Source organism: Hibiscus syriacus, unplaced genomic scaffold (genome assembly GCF_006381635.1).
Source record: "Hibiscus syriacus cultivar Baekdansim isolate YM2019G1 unplaced genomic scaffold, ASM638163v2 tig00111745_pilon, whole genome shotgun sequence".
NCBI classification, from domain to species: Eukaryota; Viridiplantae; Streptophyta; class Magnoliopsida; order Malvales; family Malvaceae; genus Hibiscus; species Hibiscus syriacus.
Window position 1 is genome coordinate 609997 of NW_024063168.1, and position 22997 is coordinate 632993.

Sequence of the window (22997 nt, forward strand, 5' to 3'; positions counted from 1 at the left end):
CATCACTTGTATTTTCATATGGAAACTCTCTCAAAAGTATGGTTCTCTTTCTCTATGTATAAGTGGCTGATCAAAGGAAGAAAATTATATGACGACCCTTCAACCAATGTCAAATTTTTCTTAACATTTTTCAGTTGCAAACCTTCTTTATAACATTTATGGTTAAAAAGTTAACATTTTAGATTGCGTTCAACCGAAAAATGTTATGCTTTTCTATAATATTTTCGGTTGTATCCATTCTATGTTGTTCCTTAGCTTTAAATTAGGTTGTCGTACAGCATAACTTCCCAATAGGTGATGGAACAAGTTTACAGCTTCTTTCTAGGTTTGGAATCTATCCCAATCTTGGGATGAAATGAAAGAGACATTGAAGCAGTCGTTTCCTATTAAAATTTCAAATTATCATATTTTTTTAATATTTTTATATATTTTTTTATTTATAATCTATTTTTGCCTTCTAAAATTTTATAAGTTCATTTTCTTTTAAAATTTTAAAAGTTTGTACTCTTAACATAAAATAATGCGTCTGGATTTTTATTGTTTAACTAATCATCATCTAATCTAAATTATCAGAACAATTAGAAATGGACTCACATGATCATACATGAAAGTCCGATATGGTTTCCGCCAGATATGGATTATTACCAAAACTGGTACATACAGGCTGATATGTAATAGAGAGCTACTGATCACCTTGCCTTGCAGCTCCATGAAACTACCATGATGAGCACCATAAGCAGGTACGGACACAAATTTTCGTGTTGGGAGACCAAATTATAAAATTTTAAAAGAGAACGAACCTATAAAATTTTATAAACGAAAATAGATTATTAATAGAAAAACAAAAAGTTTTAAAATTTTAGGAAAGACTGCTACCATAAGCCCACAAGATTATGGCTCTCTGATTATTAGTTTATATAACGAGGAGGATTCCTCTCAACTTTCAACACACAGAGTAGAATATTGGAATGGCGATATAAATATTTTTTCATCTTTCTGCTACCTGTCCTCTTCTTCCTCTCCATCATCTTAAAACATGGCACCAATGGCATTGGCAATCTTCTTTCTCCTAGCCCACCTGGTCTACCTTTGATCGGTCACTTACACTTGTTCGATAACTCATCCCCTCATATTTTCCTATGGAAACTCTCTCAAAAGTGTGGGTCTCTCGTGTACTTACGATTTGGGTGCAAGCCCACCATCGTATTTTATTATGCAAAAATGGCTAAAGAGGTTATGAAAATCCATGACCTCCACTTCTGCAGCCGGCCTCATTAACGTGGTACCCGAGATTCTCCCCTACAATGCCCTGGACGTGGCCTTTTCACCGTACGTACGGTGACTACTGGAGATGAGGAAACTTTGTGTTGTGCATCTGTTTAGCAGAGCGCAGCAATATCGTCCCATCCGCGAAGATGAAGTTGGTCGCCTGATGGAAAAAATATGTCCTTCATCTGTTGATTCTAAACCTGCTGTCAACTTGAGTGAGGCAAAGACGTGCCTTTCCGGCACAACCATTTGCAGAGGGGGTTCGGCAAAAAGTATGCCGAATAAGGAGCTGAAAGATGCAGGTCTCATGGGGTTTTATCGTCGTCTCGATAATACTTTCAAAGAACTCAATATATTCTATCAAGAACTCATTGATGAACATCTTGATCCAACAAGACTAAAACCAGACCAAAAAGGTATACTCCATGTCTTACTACAAATATCGAAGGATAATGACTTTCCTTTCGATGTCACCATGGATCACATAAAAGCTATTCTCATGGTTATCATCACATCTCCCCTCAATATTTTCATCATTCATCAAATTTCATCTCCACACTTTATGCATATATAGCCTTGTTTCATTTCTGGTGTAGAATGTGTTTATCGCTGAAACAGATACATCAACAGCTACTGTGATACGGGTTATCACCTGGAATCACTGTACACAAGAAAAATGATATTATTCTTGTGGCTAGGAAAATTAATGATTAATCAATGTATCATTGTAATTATTTGTAGAGATTCATCCAACTTCTATAAAGCTTATCAAAGGGTTAGACTTAAATAACGGTTTGATGTCGGTTTCAATATTATTATTATTATTATTATTATTATTATTATTATTATTAAAAATTGGTTTGCTCTCATAACTTCGACGTGCTGATGATGGAGTACATCTTGTTTATACACGTTTGTTTTTTTTTATCAGAAAACAAATGAGTTCTACTTCAGATCATCACTGCTATGGCCTTTCATTTGTCAATTCCATCTTTTTATGATTTGCAGAAGTTAAGGTGCAAACCCAATTTTAAGTTAAAGGGCTATGTAAAAACCATGGGGGTTCCATTAACAATTGTTATGGAGGGATTAAAATTTTGTTTTAAAAATTAATAAAAATTTCTTCTACTTCAACGATTTCATAAGTATGAAAGGGAACCACAAATGAATCCAAATCCCCAAGCAAGGAGAGCATTAAAATAAGCCAACAACTAATAGGAAGGTCTTGACTAGCCAAGTATGAATGGAAAAGAGTGCCAAACCATCATGGTCATGTTCTCAGCAAAGCATCCATCCACCAGTCATAGATTTAGTAATAAATATGCAAGGATGAAAGTAGAAAATTCAAGAGTTAATCACAAATTTGCAAAGAAATACTTACGACAATCGAAATCGGAAACCGCCAAAGCAACTACTTCGCAGTTCATTTACAGTAGAGGAAGACGCCCATAATAGTTTCAGATCATCATCATCTTCAACATCAGACCTATGACAAGCCCAAAACAAATGGCTCCACATTGCTTGTATCTTTACAAGGGAAAGAGAAAAAGAAGAAACAAAAAGCCAAGAAATGATACTCCATCTCCTCTACATCATGCCGGATTCCACCAAACGAAATCCACATAAATCCTCCAAACCCAAGTGCATGAGCACACTACAAGATATCTCTCCATAAGGCTCATCAGAATGCTTCGTTTTCCCATAAGCCAAGATATTCCATAGACAACAGAATACATAACTACCGTAATTGAGCTGGTCGAGGGAGAACTGCAACACATGCAAAAAATTTTGAACAGTCCGGTCCCTGAAGATAAAAGTACAAGCATCCCATGAGCACAAGGGTAGGCTAATCCAGGCCGGAATGGCTCTTAAAACATTAATCTAGATAGATGCATCAATTTCCTTTCCATGATCCTCCTCACGAATGCTCCTCTTAAACCTTCGTAACCATATGTCATAATCCATATGATAAGGTGTTCCACACAAACTGTCAACATAATCGGCAAATGCTTTCAAAACGGGTGACACATCGCCCAGTTTCTGCTGAATCAATCTCCTTGACCATGATGTCTCCCTCCACTGCAGTTCCCCTTCAACAGAATCAAGATCAGGGAAAACACCTCCACAGGCAAAATAGAGCATGTAAACCAGGCTCTCAGCATCTGACGCTGAGCACAACTTTCCCTCTTGTAAAGCATAAGTAGATGAAAAATGAAGGTTCATTGCAGGGCGGTCCCTATCTTCTAAAATAGCATGTCCCCAACCAATAAGAACAAAATAAGGATGGCTTTCACCAGATCTTACACAGATCACATTTTCCGGCCGAATGTCTCCATGCCTAATACCTTCTGAGGAGGCAGTAGAAAGTGCAGATAAACAGTCATGACAACACCTGATAGCATCATCCACACCAAAATGACCTTCACTTACCATATCAGCAACAGTTTCACCGACTGGACTGGTCACAAGAATTGGGGTGCCACACCAAGGGTGATCGCAGTTTCCACCTGAACTAGGTCTCCGACACTGACCAGGATGAATGATCCTTCCAGATGCACTCACTTGTGGCAGATATTTGCTAGATAGGCCTTTCTGTTTCATAATAGTCAATACTTTGGTTTGTCTCTGAACTAGATACCATAAATTCATATCTTCCCATGCTGGTTCCAGCTGAGAAGGATGGGAACCCACATAGAGAAAGAGAGACTTTCCTGGGTCTTCAACTGGAGATGCAATGTAATAAGGAAGCTCACCATTACTCCTGATTTGGTTAATCTGATAACCTCTTTCCCAGTTTGAATCATCCAACCATAATACAGATCCTACTTCAAGCTTCAGTGACTCAGACTCAAGTTTAACAGATTCATCCTGAACTTCAACAATTTCGGGAGAGACACTGTGCTGCTGGAACTTGAATAAACTACCTCCATTCACTCTAGTATCCCCCAGTTGCCTCTCCAGTCTCCTTGTTTGGAGGCGGCAACCATGATCAGCGGCTAAATCTTCAATGGAGTGCTTAGGCAGGCCAACAAACTGCATAATACAGTGAAAAGTTGCAAAAGTTACCTGCAAAGCACCAATATCTCCCCAATTGGCATTTCCAAGCTTGTTCCATATCCTATCAACCGGGGATACAGCAATTCTGGCATGCCTTTGAATCCACTCAGCAGCACACTTATAGACATTATTCATGTCAAAATCCATTTTACTTGCATCTCCTTCAACTTTCACAACACCACCATATTGAGAATCAACAAGAAGAACATAGGCAAAATTTGAACCCAGAGAAAAATTCTGTCTGCTTAAGCTTCTTGATATGAGCATGCGCAAGGCATAGAAAAGAGCCTCACCTAGTACAAGTAAAGAATTCTGTTGTTCGCTTTCCATAGAAAGGCTTTGGATATCAGGCCTCAAAAGTGCAAGTTCAAGAAGATTGTCCCACTTTCCATGAGGATGTCTTGGGTTCTTAAGCAATACACCAGAAGCGCATAGACTACCAAGCCTCCCACTAGCTATTGCGTTCTCGGCCTGGTAAAATTTTAAATTTTCTTTGTAAAGACAGGCAATAGAGAAAGGCATTGGTTCATCTTGACTCCAAAATGCCTCCCACAAGCCCTTTACAGTGGCATGTAAAAAATCTTCAACAGAGAGATAAGCAGTTGCTTCAGCAGAATCAGATGTTGAAGCATAAACAGCATTTGGCATTCGAATAAGCTGTTGGAATGAAACCCCTTCCAAAGCATAGTCAAATTTTTGAAGCTCTATCAATTCAAATGGTACATCAAAGGCATGCTTCATCGGAGCTGACTTCTCATATAATGATTGAAACCAATCTTCAAGATTTGAAGTAAAAACTTCACAATCAATAAATCTGTACAAAAATTCCCTGTGATTACGAGATTTACTGCCAGAAGACACAGTGGACCTTTTTGTACCAGACCCAACTGATTCTTGGTCTGGGGACCCACCTGTCGAACATCACATGTATCATAGATATGCTGACAATTAAGACAAGTGACAATAAAATGTACCAAAATAGTATTCAAAACAAAGGGAACAAGACATACATTACAAATTTACAAAAAAAAAATAGGGTGTAGTTAAAGGTTCAGAATCTTTTGAATTTAATCTTCAATTAAAAAGTTACAACGCTATACAAAACAGAATAAACGCAACCTAAAGCATTTCATGCTGAGGTTAAGATGATACGATACAAACTCTAGAAATCAACCAATATCTGACGATAAAGTCCTTAATAGAAACAATCTATTTGATGTATCCCTAATAAGGAAATAAGATTTACTACGCCTCCCAACATTTTATAACAACCATTTGCCCCACTTGCTGTGGTAAAAATCTATTACTTCAACTTTGAAGTTTTAACATGCATATATGAACAGTTAATCCAATGTGTGGTCACCTGTGATGCCATTCAAAAAACTTTTGCCACATCAGGTGGAATAAAAAGTTGTAACAAATGTTTTGGAGAAAGTAGCTCCACTTCCTAACAATCTCAAAAGAAAGACTTCACATATCATCTGAAATTTAAATTTTCAAAACACAAAATTCATTTCTTAAATCCCATTATCTTAATGATTGAAAGCTACCTAAAATGTCTAAAAAGATATCCACTTAAATGTGCATCACATAAAAATTAAGCCCACATATATCAGAGAAAGTCCATATCATGAATAAATAATATAAGCCCAGAAAACAAGGATCATTTCCTCTAAACAACCATCTAAGTTAGTTATGCCTCTAAGACAATGGTCCAACTGCTCCAACAAATTAAAGGAATTATATGATAAGTACAATACATTAAGAAAAGAATGAAAAAGAAAAGTGTAACTCAACTCAAATGCAATCAAAGTTTAGTTTCTGCCTGTCAATATTTTGTAAAGCTGCTTTCTTACTGTTCTGGAAATCATTTTTGTTTCACTTAAAACATGTCACATAAATTTATTGGACATAGAGTTTCATCCGAGATACACAGTCAGAATGTTGTAGAATTATCATAACAGGGTATTAATATAAAAAATGTGTATTATTGGAGCTTGTGAATGTCATTAACTGCCTTCACAATTCTGTTAATCCATATGCATATTAATTTACTCTCTCATTTTTTTTTTGATAGGAATTGTAGGCCTCATTAAAAAACCCCTTCTTGAATAAGGAACTTATAATGAGTTCCTTCATCAGAGGAAGGAGGAAAAGAGTGCCTTAAACTTCATTAATGAAAATACATAAGATTACAACAAGAAGATAAGCCCCTTACAACAATTTGAAAATCCCAACATAAAATACCCCTAAGACACACTGGAATTAGCCAATGGCGGATTTAGCCAACCCATCAGCCTCAATATTGGCTGTCCGAGCAACCCATCTAATAACACCCTCAACTTCTTTTAGCTTAATTGTTATGTTCCTTACAAGAATGACAAAAATCTGAGGGCAGAAAGTTCCATTCTTAACCCAATCCACTGCCAATTTGCAGTCTGATTCTAACAACAAACGACCATTAATACCTCTTTTCACTGAATCAAAGAAAATTAAGCCCTTCTGAATAGCCCTTAGCTCCATCATAATAGGTGGACCTGGACCCGTGGCCTCCTTAAAAGATCCTAGAATAAGACCTTCCTCATCTCTTAGAATACCCGCAACTCCACTGCTGTTCCAATCAGAATTTGTAGCTGCATCCACATTCAATTTTACAAAGCCCTTAGGAGGGGGGGACCAAGGAATTGTAGTAACAATCGATTTGTTGAGAGGAAAGCATGAATCCCCAAGAGAAGGGTCCCCGATTAGAGAATCCATTGAAATAACAGAATCTGCAAACTTAGCTGAGAACCAAGATGCAAGTCGTACTCTTGCTAGGAAAAATAGATTAAGATGGTCAAACTTCCCTCTATCAAAAACAATATCATTTCTTACTTTCCAAACAATCCAAATAACAACGGCAGGAATGAACTTCCAAATAGCAGACCTAGGATTTAGATCTTCCCAAGCTTGAAGAAACTTCTGCGCATTTGTATGAAAAACCACAGAAAGACTCCAATACTGCACAAATTTGTTCCAAAGTGACCACACAACTGAACACGAGAAAAATAAATGAGAAGAAGATTCAACCTCCAAATTACATAGAGGACAAGAAAGATCTGTTATACCCGTAACCCCTCTCTTAACCAGTTCAGACCTCACTGGCAGTTTTTGAAGAACTACCTGCCACATGAATACCTCGACTCTTGGTGGCACCAGACCTTTCCACACAAATTTCTTCCAAACATAATCCTCCTTCTGAGCCAAAGAACAAGTCTTCACACATGAATTAGCAGAATAGACACCAGTTCCGTTTCCTTTCCAAATCAGACCATCGATTGCCTCTTTAGACAGACAAAAATTAGAAATGATAGCCATCAGGTTAGCCCACTGTTCAAATTCCCAATCGGCTAAGCTTCTCCTCAACTGAATATTCCAGATCCATCCCAAAGAACTGAACTCGCCAAATTCAATCAGTTTTCCAAACTGGTTTGTAGAGATTGCGAACAGCCTCAGAAAAGAAACCTTAAGAGGGCAGTCCATTGCCCATTTGTCCTGCCAAAACTGAATAAATTGACCATTCCCAACTCCTAGTCTGAACATGCTGCGGAAATAGCAACCAAAAGAGTCTTCTTTAAAATAAGAATTCACCACCGAGCTCCAAATCCAAGAAGCTTGAGCTGGGATTTTGCTATTGAACAATAAGGAAAAATGATCAATATTGTATTTTGAACAGATCATTCTCCTCCAAACAGCATCCTTGTCATTAGCAAATCTCCAAGACCATTTCCCCAATAGTGCTCTGTTCATATTGCTAATATTTAACACTCCTAAACCACCAACCTCCTTTGGCTTGCACACGTTAAGCCAACTAACCCAATGAATCTTATTTTTCTCCGCTCCACCTCCCCATAAGAACTTAGACATGATTGAGTTGAGTTTAGAAGTTATGGATGATGGAATTTTGAATATAGACAAGTAGTAAGTAGGAAGAGAACAGAGAACCGATTTAATCAAAACTAATCTCCCTGCCAAGGAAAGGGTGGCAGCTTTCCAACCTGCTAGTTTGTTGTTAAATTTTGAAACAACCGGATCCCAAAGAGAGGTTGAATTCCGTGTTGCACCAAGCGGCAGACCTAGATAAACAGAAGGAAATTTCCCCACTGCACAGCCAATAGACGACGCCCACTCCTCCACCTCCTCTGTAGCCGTATTAACACCAAATAACTTGCTTTTCTTAAGATTCAACTGCAGACCAGACATAACTTCAAACACTCTTAAGACCCTTTTAACATTTGAAATCTCCATTTTCGAAGCCCCACAGAAAATAATTAGGTCGTCTGCAAATTGCAGATGGGATAAGTTGAAAGCAGTCTCATTCCTCCCAATATGCAGACCAGAAAACAATCCATCAGAGACAGCCTTTAAGAGCAAGACATTTAGGAGTTCCCCAACTAAGTTAAAAAGCAAGGGCGAAAGAGAACAGCCCTGGCGGAGACCCCTTGCCATAGGAAATTCCTGAGAAGGTACCCCATTTATCAAAACTGAAATAGAAGCAGTAGTAACACATTGTTTTATCCAACTTCTCCATTTAGAACCGAAACCCATTTTCTCCATAACCTTAAAAAGAATAGACCAATCCACAGTGTCGTATGCCCTTCTAAAATTCACTTTAAACACACATCCCATCCTTTGAGTCCATTTTTCCTCCAAAAATCAATCCCCTCATTGGCTATAAGAGAACAATCCAGAATTTGACGACCTGGAATGAAAGCAAACTGCATAGGGCTCATTACATCAGAAATGCAATTCCTTAATCTCCTCAAAAGACATTTTGAGAGGATCTTGTACAAACCTCCTACAAGGCTTATAGGTCTATAGTCATCTAATCCACCAATATTGGCCACCTTGGGGATAAGAGCAAGATGCTGCAGATGCTGCAGATGGTTCTTATAAAGACCTAAGCCATGGGTTTATAATAAACTTGCAAAACCACACAAAAATAAATAAATAAAATCCAGTTTGAGTATATTGCTTAACAGAAACTAGAAGAAAAAAATTATCTTATGAAAAGAAAATGGCAAGCAAAAGCACTACTTGAGAAAGAATGATTATACAACTCAACTATAGAAAACATCACAAGATTTCCTCATAATGGAAATATGTTAGTTGAGAATTAAGTTATCTAGGCCAGTGTAGAATAGATTATTAGGTTGGTTTATATTATTAATTCATATCTTCTGTCCCTTCCCAGGTTTAGTTATAAATACCAAATGATGTTATTTTAGTCCTGCAAATGATGTTATTGTAGTTCTAATGGTTTTTGAAGATTCTAATTCGTTGAGATGCGTGAAGGATGAAAAGTTAGAAACTCTTGCAGAATGGTTTTCCAGAGTGGAAACTTGGTCTGAGAGCCTTGTGGTGGAGAGCCGGCGCGTTTGGCTAGTTTGCGAAGGTATTCCTTTTCACGCTTGGAATTGGGATACTTTCAAAAACATAGCTACTAAGTGGGGCAAGTTAATAGCAATCGATAACAGTTGTGAGTTCCCTTCGTCTTTTGATCGGGCTAAAATCCAAATACTCACAAATGCTCAAGTGAGAATTAATGAGTTGTTGGAGTTGAAGGTCGGGGATCATTTATTCAAAATCTTGGTGCATGAAGTTGATCCTTCCTTCAAACCTAATTCTTGGGTTCCTGAAGATTGCGATATTTCTTTAGAACTTGATCCTCCAATTGGGTTGTGATTGTTCGGTTGCTGTATTCAGAGGCGTTTTTAAGTTTGTGGTTGTAATTGTTGGTTTTGTTGTTATGTTATCTTACATCTTGAGGTGATTTAGGGGCTTTTTGGTTGACGATGTAAGATTTCTAGGTGATATGGGTTGTATTGTTGTTTATTCCCGCATGTGGGTTTGGTGTTACCTCATGTACTTAATATTATATTTAATAAAATATGAGGCACTCTTTTCTCCCTTCCTTGTTCTTCAACATACTTCTAAGTATGTGGAAGAATACGAAGGGAGTTTTTAATGAGACCTCCAACTTCTATCAAAAAAAAGATATAGATTTTTTATTAGATTTTTTAACTTTTGGTTATTGATTTGGACTTTTTGATTCAGAATTCAGACAACTTTTGAGTTCTTTGAATTTAGAATACTTTCTCTAGATTTTGTCCTCTCAAGGTGACCATTTTAAGTAAAAGCATATGGAAATACACAAAGCAGAAGCTGTTCTTATGGAAGTAATGTAATGCCCAGACGAACCAGGTACAAGTATATTCAAGTAAACAAAAACTCCCACAGTTGGACCATTTCTCCACATTTCACTCTAGCCCATATATTTGTTATTGTAGTAATTTAGAAATGCGAAACAAAATTATGTCTACCATAAGGATTATCTCATTGATCTATGACTCAAAATTCCCGCTTATAACACTGAGAGTTTTAGGTCAATAAATGCATCATTTGTAGTCTTGTACACCAAATACAGTCTTCTACCTCCTTTTCCAAAAAGGAAAATAATTCGTAGCAATGCTAATATAGTGACATAATGAGTTATAACCGCATTACAATGTTATCCTTAGGCTAACACAGAAAAAGCCCTATCTTGCATGTAATTGCACACAGAAATAACTTTGCACAAAAAAGGCCGTTGTCATTGAATTAAGCAAACTATCCACAGTACGAGAAGCCATTGTCTTAAAAGGACCACGGCAAGGCACAAACAAGAAATGCGGCAAAGCAGATGCTATGGGCCTATGGCTACTGAAATCACCTTCTCGGCTTTCGAAGCTAATGCCATAGTGCAGCAGCTCCAGACAGACCAAGGACAGAGTGAACTTGCCTTAAAAAGGCCAAACTACTCCGCATGGGCCAATAAGCGATTAGATACAAATAAGTAAGAAGTGGAGGTCAAGAACACAACTCAATTTTTGTTATCTTGAGTACCTAGGTCATGGATTGAACATATCTTACATTTTCCCCAATTTCCCTTTCCACGATAAAAAAGGACTTGACAAAATTATATAAAAGTTGCAGAGTTCAAATAACAAGAAAGCAGTACATGATTAGGGAAAGGAGCAGATAGCTAAAAGCATATATCCATAAATATATAAACAATTAATGAAAGAGTGGGGGGAAAAATCAAAGACGTAATGAAGCAAACAGAGTCAAAAGCGAGGAGCGGGGAAAGAGAAGTGGTGATTTAGGGTTTAAATTTGGTGGAAGAAAGAGAAAAGGAGAATGAATCTACCTTCCATGCCTTCAGAATTCAGATCTTTCTCTCTCAGTGTCGCCCTTTCTTCTGAATCCAATGGGACTAGCCTGCCGTGTGTTTCTTTTCCCTTCTTTTCCTAATGGGTAGACTACAAATAATCACCTCTAAATTTCACTTCTAGTTTATCCGATAATAAAAATTCCATTTATCCGGTTTGTTTTTCTTTTCACCTGTCATCATTATCTAAGGATTAATTTTTAATGTTTGTACATTATGTAATTTAATTTAACACGAACCGTCTCCATGATAAATGAATTATTGTTATTCTTTGAGAACTCGGGTTCGAGCATCATATATGTCAGGGTGTGAGCTTTCAACGTCAAAAGGTTGAGAATTAATCTTTGAACAGATATTGTCTTGTACTAAGGTCATATTAATAAAAAATAATTTAAACTTATACGTCCCGAACGATCTCCGTAATAAAAAAATTATTGTTTTTCTTGGAGTCGAATTTCAATGGTGGCGCAAAAAGTAAGTGACGACTAACAAGCGGGAGAAATGGTGCGAAGTTGATTTTTTTTTTTGGATAAGCAAACGAAGTTGATTTTAGCATAGCTTAAGAGGTTCATTTGACAAGTCTTTATTTTTTGTCGTCCTTTTAGTTTTAAGGCTTTACACTGATTAATCTGGATTAACTCATGTTGCATATATGATTTTGGTGAATGAATCTTTCGGTGAAGATTTTTTGTATACACAAAAACTCGAACGCAATACCTTATTTAAATGATATCAAATAATTTATCACTTAAAATAGTTATGTATGTGAGGAATCTTTTTAATGACCACATAAAAGTCACCAAATTTCATGGTTTGATTCGGTGGAGTTGCATGTTAATTATTTGGATTGTTTCCAACCATAGCTGAATGGGTTAATATAAAGCTCACTTGCGGAATTGAAATGAATCACAAAACAAGAAAGGACAACTCACCAAGGTAACCCCTTTTTATTTATTTTTCTATAAACCTTTGAGTAAATTACGTATTTAATACTTGAACTATTATTATTGATCCGTTTCAGTACCTAAACTTTTAACTTTTTCAAAATCATTTCAAACATGTTTAATTTTCATTTCATTTCAGTAATCTGACGTTAAAAACTTAACGCTTGGTATATAAACTATTAGTTTTAGTACCTAAATTTTTAATATTTTCAAAACTTAACGTTAACTTTTTGAACGAGATACTAAAGTTTTAAACAGCGGTATAGTAAAATTTTGAACTTGAAGGAGATAAATTGAACGATGGGATAGGATGAATGATCCAAGGATTGGATGATGAACAGAACAGCAATGGTCGTGTACATTATATATATAATTGTTTTACTATTACGACAACCGAGGAAAATGAAAAGGCTTTCAGGACATGACAAGGAAGGGAAGCAATCATGGACAAGAAATAAAGACATGATGAGGAGATGATGTGAATTGCTTGCTTCATGAGCAAACCGGCCTACCCGATTCAGTCCAAGTCTTGAAGAACAACGTGAACAGGTACCGATGGGCTAAGTCCAAGTTCCTGCAAAATACACAAATGATTTACCCTTTAGAACAACATGATATGAGATTTCACGGGCCTCTCGATTCAGTCCCTGGCTTGGTAATCAAGGTATAGGATAAATGGAAGAATCTCAATTCTCAACCCAGTGCTCTATATTTTAATGCAATAAGATGATCTCAAACGCTGGAATCTAGTTGGGGTTCAACCATTTCTTTTTCATATATTTTTCCCCTTTGTTTCCTAGGTTTTATGCCATGTTATAGGTAATTGCCTTCAGTTTTACAATACCTAGGCTAGGGATACTACGACGAAGACAGAAACAGAGAGACGAGCAGGGAAGAGTTACCGAGGCAAGTTCCTCTATCATAATGGGCCTGTTTCCATCCTTATCGAACAAATCATATGCACACCTTGCATGTTGCTCCCATGTTTCCATTCCTTCTAGCTGATGCAGACTTATCGCAGAGGCACAAAATTCTTCGAAGTTCAATTTTCTATATTGAATAGAACTAATCTGCACAACACAGGAAGAACAAGCTGATAGTATTATCATTTTAAAGTTTGAACACGTTCGAAGTTTTACACTATGTGTAAGTGGATCCTAACCCTATATATATACATAGAGAGAGACTGTTAATATGGATATCGTCAGATTCTCATAAATCGATGCAACGCCACAATAACTGTTTAATTTTGATGAAGGCCTTTCCAGAGTAATCACAGTTTTAGATGATCGAGAAAGTTGTCACAGAAGATGAGAGCTTTATGGTTAATCCTACAGCTGAAGATGAAGTCTGTATTTCGGACCTTGCTTCAATTTATGAAGCAGACAATCGATGATGGCATTTGATACACTCCAAGTAACAAACTCTAGCAAGAAGGCTATATACTTATACATACCCCCAATGCGGCTTTTCGCAGTGAAGATGAACCTATATAAGCTTTAACAAGCCTGCAAACTATCATATCTGATGGTATCTTTACATCATGGCAATTTGCCAGCCATGGATGACCTAAGCATAAAACATGAACAATGTTATTATTAAATTCCTGGGTAAATGAACCCAAAAAAAAGCCTCAAGTGGAAGGTCATTATAAATAATCATCCTTAGAGGTGAAGTAGACTTATGGAAGAAAAATTTGTACTTTATTTATATGAAAGTCTACTTGTGGAAGAGAGAAAAATTGTAAGGATACTTTCGTTGTTCATATGAAAGATAATTGTTGTTCTATACCAGTTGAACAAGTTAGGATTCGCAACATAAATAGCTTCAGATACTTGCTTAGAGCCTGCACAGCAGTTAGTGTCTTACGGTAGTCTTTGTTCTACAATCTCTTTACAAAAATCTATTGCTTCAGGGGATAAAGAAGGCCAAGGGGCTTCATCAAAGCTTGGATCAGCTTTAAGGACAGCTCGAAAGATGCCAGATTCTGTTCGAGCCCAAAACGGTCGACTTCCACAAAGAAGTATATAAGCAATTACTCCGATACTCCACGTGTCTGCCTCAGTCCCATATGATCTATGTAGTACTTCGGGAGCGACATAATATGCACTTCCTACGATGTCATTCAACCTTTCATCTGGGAAATCCTATAACAATCAAAACACGTTCCTTTGAACAGAAACAGATAATGAACATCGAGTAGTTCTAACCTGGCTTCTCATAGTCTGAAAGTCCAAAATCAATTGCCTTCAGAGCAGAACTCTCGTCTTTAGTAGTGAAAAGAAAATTCTGACACCAAAAAAAAAGCACATTACCATTAATGGAGTGCCATACATGGCGATCTTAATGTGGGAATTATCATCCCAAAGTGAGAATTCTATCATTAGGCATAACTTTACAATCAAGCTCTACAATTTCATAGGCTCATTGTTTGATATATATATATATATATATATATATATATATATATATATATATATAGAGAGAGAGAGAGAGAGAGAGAGAGAGACAGACCAACATTCAAATGCAGAATTTTCAAATCAAACAATGTACAGAAAACAGTGTATGCTCCTTTAAATGAAAGATTCGGTCAATGATTGAACACACTAAGGGTAGATTTAATTCACGGAATGCAAGATTACATTTAGGTAGCGTTTGGTTAGATGGAATCCCTTGGAATTGAGGAGAATTGGAATCCAATTCCATCACTTTCCCATGTTTGGTTCAAGTTTTCCAAGGGAATTGGAATCTAATTCCACCACTTTCCCATGTTTGGTTCAAGTTTTCCAAGGGAATTGGAATCCCTCATGGCTTCAACTTTACATCAAATGAGTTCAATTCCCTTGTTGGAGGGAATTGAAATTTGACTATACTACCCTCATCAATCTTTTGGTAACTTATTCATATATTGAATAAAAATATTTTTTTATTATTTCGGGTCGGGTCGAGTTTCTAATTCATATATTCGGGTCGGGTTAGGTGAAATTTTATTTTGGTCGGGTCGGGTCGGTTTTTTTAAGTGTGATATTCGGGTTGGGTCGAGTTCGGGTTTAGGGTGAAAAATACCCTACCCGAAAATATATATAATTTTACCTTATATATTTAGAAATAATTACAATAATACCCATCTCTCTATATATTTTTCAATTAAGTCACTGTTTTTATTAAATAAAAACAATTTTTTATTATTTCGGGTCGGGTCGGGTGAAACTTTATTTTGTTCGGGTTGGGTCGGGTTTTTTAAGTGTGAGATATTCGGGTCGGGTTCGGGTTTATGGTGAAAAAAATCGGATCGACCCGAAAAAAAATATAATTTTACCTTATATATTTAGGAATAATTACAATAATACCCCTCTATATATAATTTTTTTCAATTAAGTCAATGTTTTTATTGAATAAAAATAATTTTTTATTATTGTGTCGTGCCGGGTCGGGTTTCTAATTCATATATTGAATAAAAATAGTTTTTGGTATATTTTTTGGTAACTAATTAACATACTCCGATTGGAATGTATCGAAATATTGATCTATCATTTGGTAACTTATTAACATATTTTGATTGCGATGATTTTAACTTATGATGTTTATTAGCATGATTTTTATAATTTATTTAAATGAATAATCAATCAATAAAATAAAAATTTAATATTTTTTAATTTTTTATAATATATTACTACATGTAAGTTGTAAAACAAACTAAAATAAAGCAAAAAAACAAGAAGGACAATTCTGTCATTTTACATTAATGAAATCAAATTCATCTGACATGTCTGCGAACCAAACAGAATATGAAATTGGATTCTAATTCCATTTCCTGCAAACCAAACAGAATATGGAATTGGATTCCAATTCCTGACAGATATCAATTCATTCACAGATTCCAATTCCCTCATAAACATTCCAGCAAATCAAACTCAACCTTAGGAATAAGGCTATCGAAATGTAACATTACTCTGATAATGTTGTATTACTCTATTTGGTTTGCTTAACATGAATATAAGATTACTTGGTTTGGTTGAAGGAATATAAGATTACTTGGATGCATATTTTACCAAATTATCCTCGTCATATATATATTTTTTAACAAGTAAAACTTTAATATTAAATTATAAATATTTCAATGAAAACTCATAAAAATATTTTAATTATTACAGTATTTAAGTTTAAAGAAAAAATAAATTTAATATATAATTAATATAATTAGTATATTAGACTTATAATTTTAAATAATTTTCATAAGTATCATATTTATTTATATAAAATTTAATATAATATGAAACATAATATTGTGATCTCGAGTGGACAAATATATTATTTTTTTAATGTATAAGATCTATTTTTTAATAACTCAACATTAAATATTATTTTAAATAATTACATTTTTACAATAATAATATTTTCACTTCATAAAACTATAAAATAATTAATATATTAAATATTGAAAAAATAAAATAATTGTAACTACTCAAATTTATTAATATTTTATTGAATTAAACTCTTTGTATAGTATTATTATTAAGTTTATAATTTTGAGTAAAGAACGAAGAATAAGAATTGATAAGGGTCCATATGAAAAAAATTTATTATTTCAGGGGTATTTATGTCCTAAATGGTGGGAATTGTTCATTACCTAAGAATTTAGAGGTAATGACATTCCCACCATTTTAACCCAAAAACTCTACTATTGATAATAAGTTATTACTTGGTAATGATCTTTTCCGTGAACCAAACTTGGTAATGAGCTTTTCCCGAACCAAACGCCCCCTAATGGTAATGATGCAAAAGTAAACATGCAACTTTTAACTTTTTGTGCACCAAATAAACATCCACAAAAAAGGGTTGAGATCCTATCCAATATTTTTTCAATGAGTATCAATACCAAATTTAGCTTTGATGTTTTTCAAAAATACCCAGTATCGATACTTACCCTCTGAATATTGATACTCCTTCAATAACTTAAGAAATTTTGCACCGAGGGAAGAATAACATCGTTACTGTTCTTACAATACCCCTGCTCGAAATGACCTTACTTATACTCAAATTCTACACTCAAACTCACTCACATTGATATTTTGAGGTTCTCAATTATTTTTAATGTCTTGTGTGAGCATAGAGGGTCATAAATAAGGCTTTAAAACATTTCATAAATCTAAATCATATAATCTACCATAAAAATAACTCAACATGCTTCAATGTCAACTCATAGACTATCTTGCATTTCTAATGACTCATTAAAGTATGAAAGAGTTGTGAGTGTTTTACCTTGAATTTCTTGGCTACTAGCAAAGTCCTCAACTCACTCAAGAGGTACTTTCTCTTTTCCCCTAACTTTTGAACTTTCTCCCACTTCTTTCTCTAATCAAGGGTAAGAAAAGTACATTTCTAAGTTAACTATGTGGTGGAAATAAATATGAGAAGATTTCCTAGAACATGAATCTATAAAAAAACAACCTATAATCCATAGATTCTCTTAAACCTCCCAAAAACCCATTTTTTGTTCTATGGCTAAAAACTTGCAATATGGAACTTAAATTGAAACTAGAATAATGGAGATTAATATTCTCACCTTAGATTAACCAAACAAAACTTGCAAAGCTTGAAAACTTCACTTAGGATAGGAAGAGGAAGAGAAAAAGATAAAAGAATGAAGAATGGTGTTTGGTGAGATATTTGGGGTTGTTCACGTAAACAAGCATAAAAATATGGGGTTCAGATTTCAAAACAAAAAAGGGAAATTCATACTTTTAGTCCCTCTACTTTCTTTTTCATAAAATACTCATCACACTTTATAAATCTTTTGGCCCAACTCAAATCCAATTTCAACTAAACTTGGTCGAAGCAATTTTAATAAATCATTTGGACTCAGATTTATGGGTCTCGAGTTGACCCGAACTACTAACTCGGGATTCAGGGTGTTACATTTTTAATATGTATGAACCCATGATGCATTGTAGTTGTGAAGTAGAGATGACTACTATGAGGTTTTACTTGATATGTACTGAAGTGAAATGAAAGTAGGCATTGGTAATGTAACATTTAAATTCGAATAAAACGAAACCCGAAGGGTTTGGCCATTTCACGGGACCACCAGAGTGGCTAACTCATTTTTTCTTTCAAATAAAACATTTCATTTTCCAAAATAAAGTTCATCACATTTAAGTTAAAACAAAATATTAGTAGTTAGGTTTACAAACCGGGGAGCTCCCAAAATAATTTATCAAATACGGTAATCCAAGAGTTATGACTCGAAATACAAAAAAGGTCTACGAATAATAAATGCCCACTACAATGATCAAGACATACTTTGTTGTTGTTATATGGAATCCGAAGTCTAGCGATATGATCCCGAGTCCGACACCTACTAACCTGTGAACGGAAACAATTCCGAATGCTGAGCTACGAGCTCAATGCCACATAAGCGACTACATTATGCTATATGCATACATTAACTATGAGTACTTAGCAAGTTAAGTCATGATGCAACATAATGCAATAAGCATAGATCATAACATAAGGATATGTGTCACAATATCATAAGAATCATAATACAATTACCATTATATAATGAAAGTGTTATAGCACTAATACTAAAATGTCGCAACATTGATACAAAAGTGCATTCGCACTGATACTAAAGTGCATTCGCATTGGGGAAGAGAATTTGAATATCTCTACTCACATAGTCGAATAGTATATACATACGCTTAAGTAACGCGGGTGTCTTCGTTATTTCTCGAGCAGCAAACAAAGGCTAGTTTTATACCATGCAATTTAGCGTTATTATTCATATGGGTTTCGAATGTTATTACCACTTGTAGTCTTATTTAAGAACCCATAAAATTTTCTAAGATTTCTGCCCTATATAGGACGTCAGTATCGATACTAAGCATGTTAGTATCGATACCGACCTTAGGGTATCGATATTGGCCTTAGTATCGATACCACTTTGAGCTTCGATGTTTCAATTTTAATTTTGGTATCGATACCCTAATGTAGAGTATCGATACTCTCCTAATGGTATCGATACTCTCATAAGTCTGTACGAATTCGACATTCTGGGATCCCAGTATCGAGATCGGACCCCGAGTATCGATACTCACCCTAAAAAATTGCCTCAGTTTACCCTATACGAAGAACAATATCGGTATTGTTCTTACAATACCGATACCGACGGTCCAGAGTGCTCTGATTAAGCACAAAAATAGCTCCTTAAAGCCTCTTATAAACCCCCTTACGATTACCAAATGTTTGTTATGTCTTATGGGATTGTTTAACATCAAAATGAGTCATTTTTAACATTACAAAAGCATCAATTAAACATGCTACCATTAACACCCATTTTGAACCCAAAGAACACAACAACCAAGCAACATAGACTCATGGCTTACATATGGTAAAAGGGGAGTTAGTTATGTGTTACATTAGCTCTAGTTGATGGAATGAGACTCCAAAGGTCACCCAAGCACCAATTTTTCTTTGTTCTTGACTTTTGAACACTCACCAAGCTCTTTCACTAATCAACACAAACAAAGAGGTTACAAACTCATTTTTAATGCTCTAAGTGATTAGAAACACGTTTCTAAACACTCATAAACAACTAGAAACACTCTCACTTACATAAATCAAAACCCCTCTAAAACCCACATTTTAGCCACTATGGTCATACCTCAAGAATTTGGGTTCAATTTGAAGCTCTAAGGGTGCATATCATTTTTCTTACCTTCTTAAATCTGGAATGGTTGTCGAGAACTACAAATTTCTCACGTTTGATGCTCAAGAGGGGAAGAAGAAGAAAATGGTGAGGGGAGAAAAACGAGACAAAACTGATGAAATGAGGAGAAAGTTTTCAGCTTTCTCTTCCCGTATACATCAACATACATAAATGAAATCAGTTTTATCTCTCAAACTAGGGTCTAATTGCAATCTAGGTCCTTCCTCTTTCAAATCTAATTCAAAAATACTATTTTTATCACCTTGTGGGCTTTCTACAAGCCCAATTCTCTTTATTCTTGACCCAATTGGTTAAATTGGTCTTACCCAAGTACTCGAAGCCCAAAATTATTTTCCGAAGCTATTACTCGGTTTTCGAGGGGTTACAGGCTATGTTGAATAATTGAGTGAAAAGCATGGGCATTGAAATTAGAAATGAAATGTGTTATAAAGTGTTAAAAGTAACTAAGCAATGTGATTGGAAAGGGTATATTTGTTGCTTTATTGTGACATTAGGTATACATGTAAATGTTTCTAGGAGAAAAAAAAAGTAAAATGAGAAAGTTTTTATTTTTATCAAATCACAAAAAAACAACTGATGACGAGTGATGATTAGTTACCGACTACGGTAAAAAAATAGTGTCAAAAATAAATTGTTTAAAAGTTTAGTATTAAAATCCATATACTTCTAAAGTTTAGTTCTTAAAACAACGTCGATTTAAGCATCAACATTCACACCAAAACAATGGCATTTTATTTATTTCATCACACCGTTTGACTTTTAATAATCTAATGACATAATTAAAACTAAAATCAATATTCAATGCTATAATTAGATAAATCAGAAGTGCAGTGGTATAAATAGTACACCACCTAAAATTCAATGGTATATGGTATATTTTACCCCCCCTTTTATTTTCAAAAAGTTGAATGGATAAGTGCACAATTTTCCCGCAAATTGACCCAGAGTCCCCGACTATGGGTGTGTGAAGTATTAGCACCATTTTTTATGTAGTTATGAACGTTAGTATCACATATTACTTGAATAATATAGAAGCTTCATAAGTTATAATAATTTCTGGAGTTGCTCAAAGATTCAAGAACGTGCCATGTTTTGTAGAATAAACAATGAGTAACCATCTGTTTTCAGGGAATGTCCCCTAGGTTTAAAAGAAGCGACATCCAGCATTTGCTTCGCCGCACCAAGATGTACCGATCTACCAGAGTTGTTGCATGTTCAAATGTTATTTACTTCCAAGTATGGGAAGGAATTTGTATCGGCCGCAACTGAGCTCCAGCCAGACTGTGGTGTTAATCGTCAGGTAGTATAAATTTGACGGTAGAGTGTGTATTGTCATTTTGTATTTATAATCTTTCAGTTGACAGCCTTCTCGTAAACTCTAAATGCAGTTGATAGAATTGTTATCTGTACGCGCTCCTTCACCTGAAATAAAATTGAAGTTTCTGAAAGAAATTGCTGAAGAGCATGAGTTGGAGTGGGATCCAGCTTCCACTGAGACACAGTTTTTCAAACCACATGAAGATTTATTGGCAAGTAATTTTAGGCTCTGATTACTCTTGTTTTCTGTTCTTATCTCATTGGAGTTGCCTTTATGTTTGTCAGCGGGTCTAAGTTGCCCCTGCCTGCAGAGAAACACGATGAAACAATTCTGCTGCTGATCATGCCCAAATTGAGCATCCTGATTCTGATGCGGACTTTGACCCAATAGATTTACCTCAAATCCCTAAGGTGTCATTGCAGCCGAGTGGAATTGCTGTGTCAGCGCCAGTAATTAGCCCACCTTCACTAGCTGCTCCAAAGCCTGGGGTTGATTGTGTATCATCTGTAAAACCTTGGGCTTCTGGTTACGTATCACAATCGTCACCTTTGGAGCCGAATATATTGATGCAAGAAAATTTAGTGAGTAGAGAAAATGAAATGTCCAATGATTCAGTGGGAGCCAAAGAAAATAAACAGTTTCTGCCATTCTTTTCTCCTCCATTATCTCCTGCACTCTGCAAGACCAAGTGATCGACCCCCGGCTATTTCGAGACCAAAAAGTGAGGCCAACATAGACCTACGCGATGTTTTAGCTGTTGTTCAAGCAGCTGCTGAAACTGCCGAGAATGCAGCAGCTGCAACTCGTTTGGCTGCAAGTCTTGCACAAGTTAGAATTGCTGAACTTACATAGAAAAAGGATGAACAGGTCACCGAGAATCCTTTTAGTGATCATGTCGATGATTTATATTCTCCAGAGTCCAGACTCCCATCAAGTACATCAGGTGATACACCAAGCATCAGACGCAGCAGATCTTCCTTCAATCAACAAACCGAAAATAGATTTCAGTTCACCTGTTTCCCGTGACCATGATGTTGAAACAGGATCACCTTCAGCACCAGCCACAGAGATTGCCTTCAATGGATGATGAAATCTTCTCATATCCAAACCTTTTCTCGAGACAAAACTCGAACCTTGGATCCAATGGTTCCTTTGAAGACAACTCCCATACTAGTAGCTATTAAGGGAAACCATTCCTTCCTTTGTCTTTATATTATTGTAAAGTAACAAGGGTGTAAGTACCCCGGCGGGCCGTCTGGGTACTTACCTAGCTTTAAGATGCTTAAAGTTGAGATGATTTGGAAATACAAGTTTCTTTCTGAAACTAGCTTCAATGAGGCCATTATTAGTGGTTAAACACTTTGAAAGAACGTGTTATCTTATGATAGAAAACAATGGAGAAACAAGCAGAAACACTCAATGTTGCTG

The 22997-nt window shown here is 35.7% G+C and overlaps 2 protein-coding genes across 2 annotated transcripts; one reads left to right on the forward strand and one right to left on the reverse strand.

Moving 5' to 3' along the window:
- Positions 1–2620: 2620 nt before the first annotated feature.
- Positions 2621–20274, reverse strand: LOC120169111. The gene is made up of 3 exons (XM_039177331.1): positions 20270–20274; positions 11555–11654; positions 2621–5237 (listed from the first exon to the last, which is right to left on the reverse strand). Exons 2-3 carry the CDS (start codon positions 11559–11561, stop codon positions 3151–3153), a joined length of 2094 nt encoding a protein of 697 aa, XP_039033262.1. The 5' UTR covers positions 11562–11654; positions 20270–20274; the 3' UTR covers positions 2621–3150.
- LOC120169053 lies at positions 20255–22004 on the forward strand. The gene is made up of 4 exons (XM_039177274.1): positions 20255–20381; positions 21394–21551; positions 21640–21784; positions 21835–22004. The coding sequence occupies exons 1-4, from the start codon at positions 20255–20257 to the stop codon at positions 21957–21959; spliced, it is 555 nt and encodes a 184-aa protein (XP_039033205.1). The 3' UTR covers positions 21960–22004.
- The last annotated feature ends 993 nt before the right edge of the window (positions 22005–22997 follow it).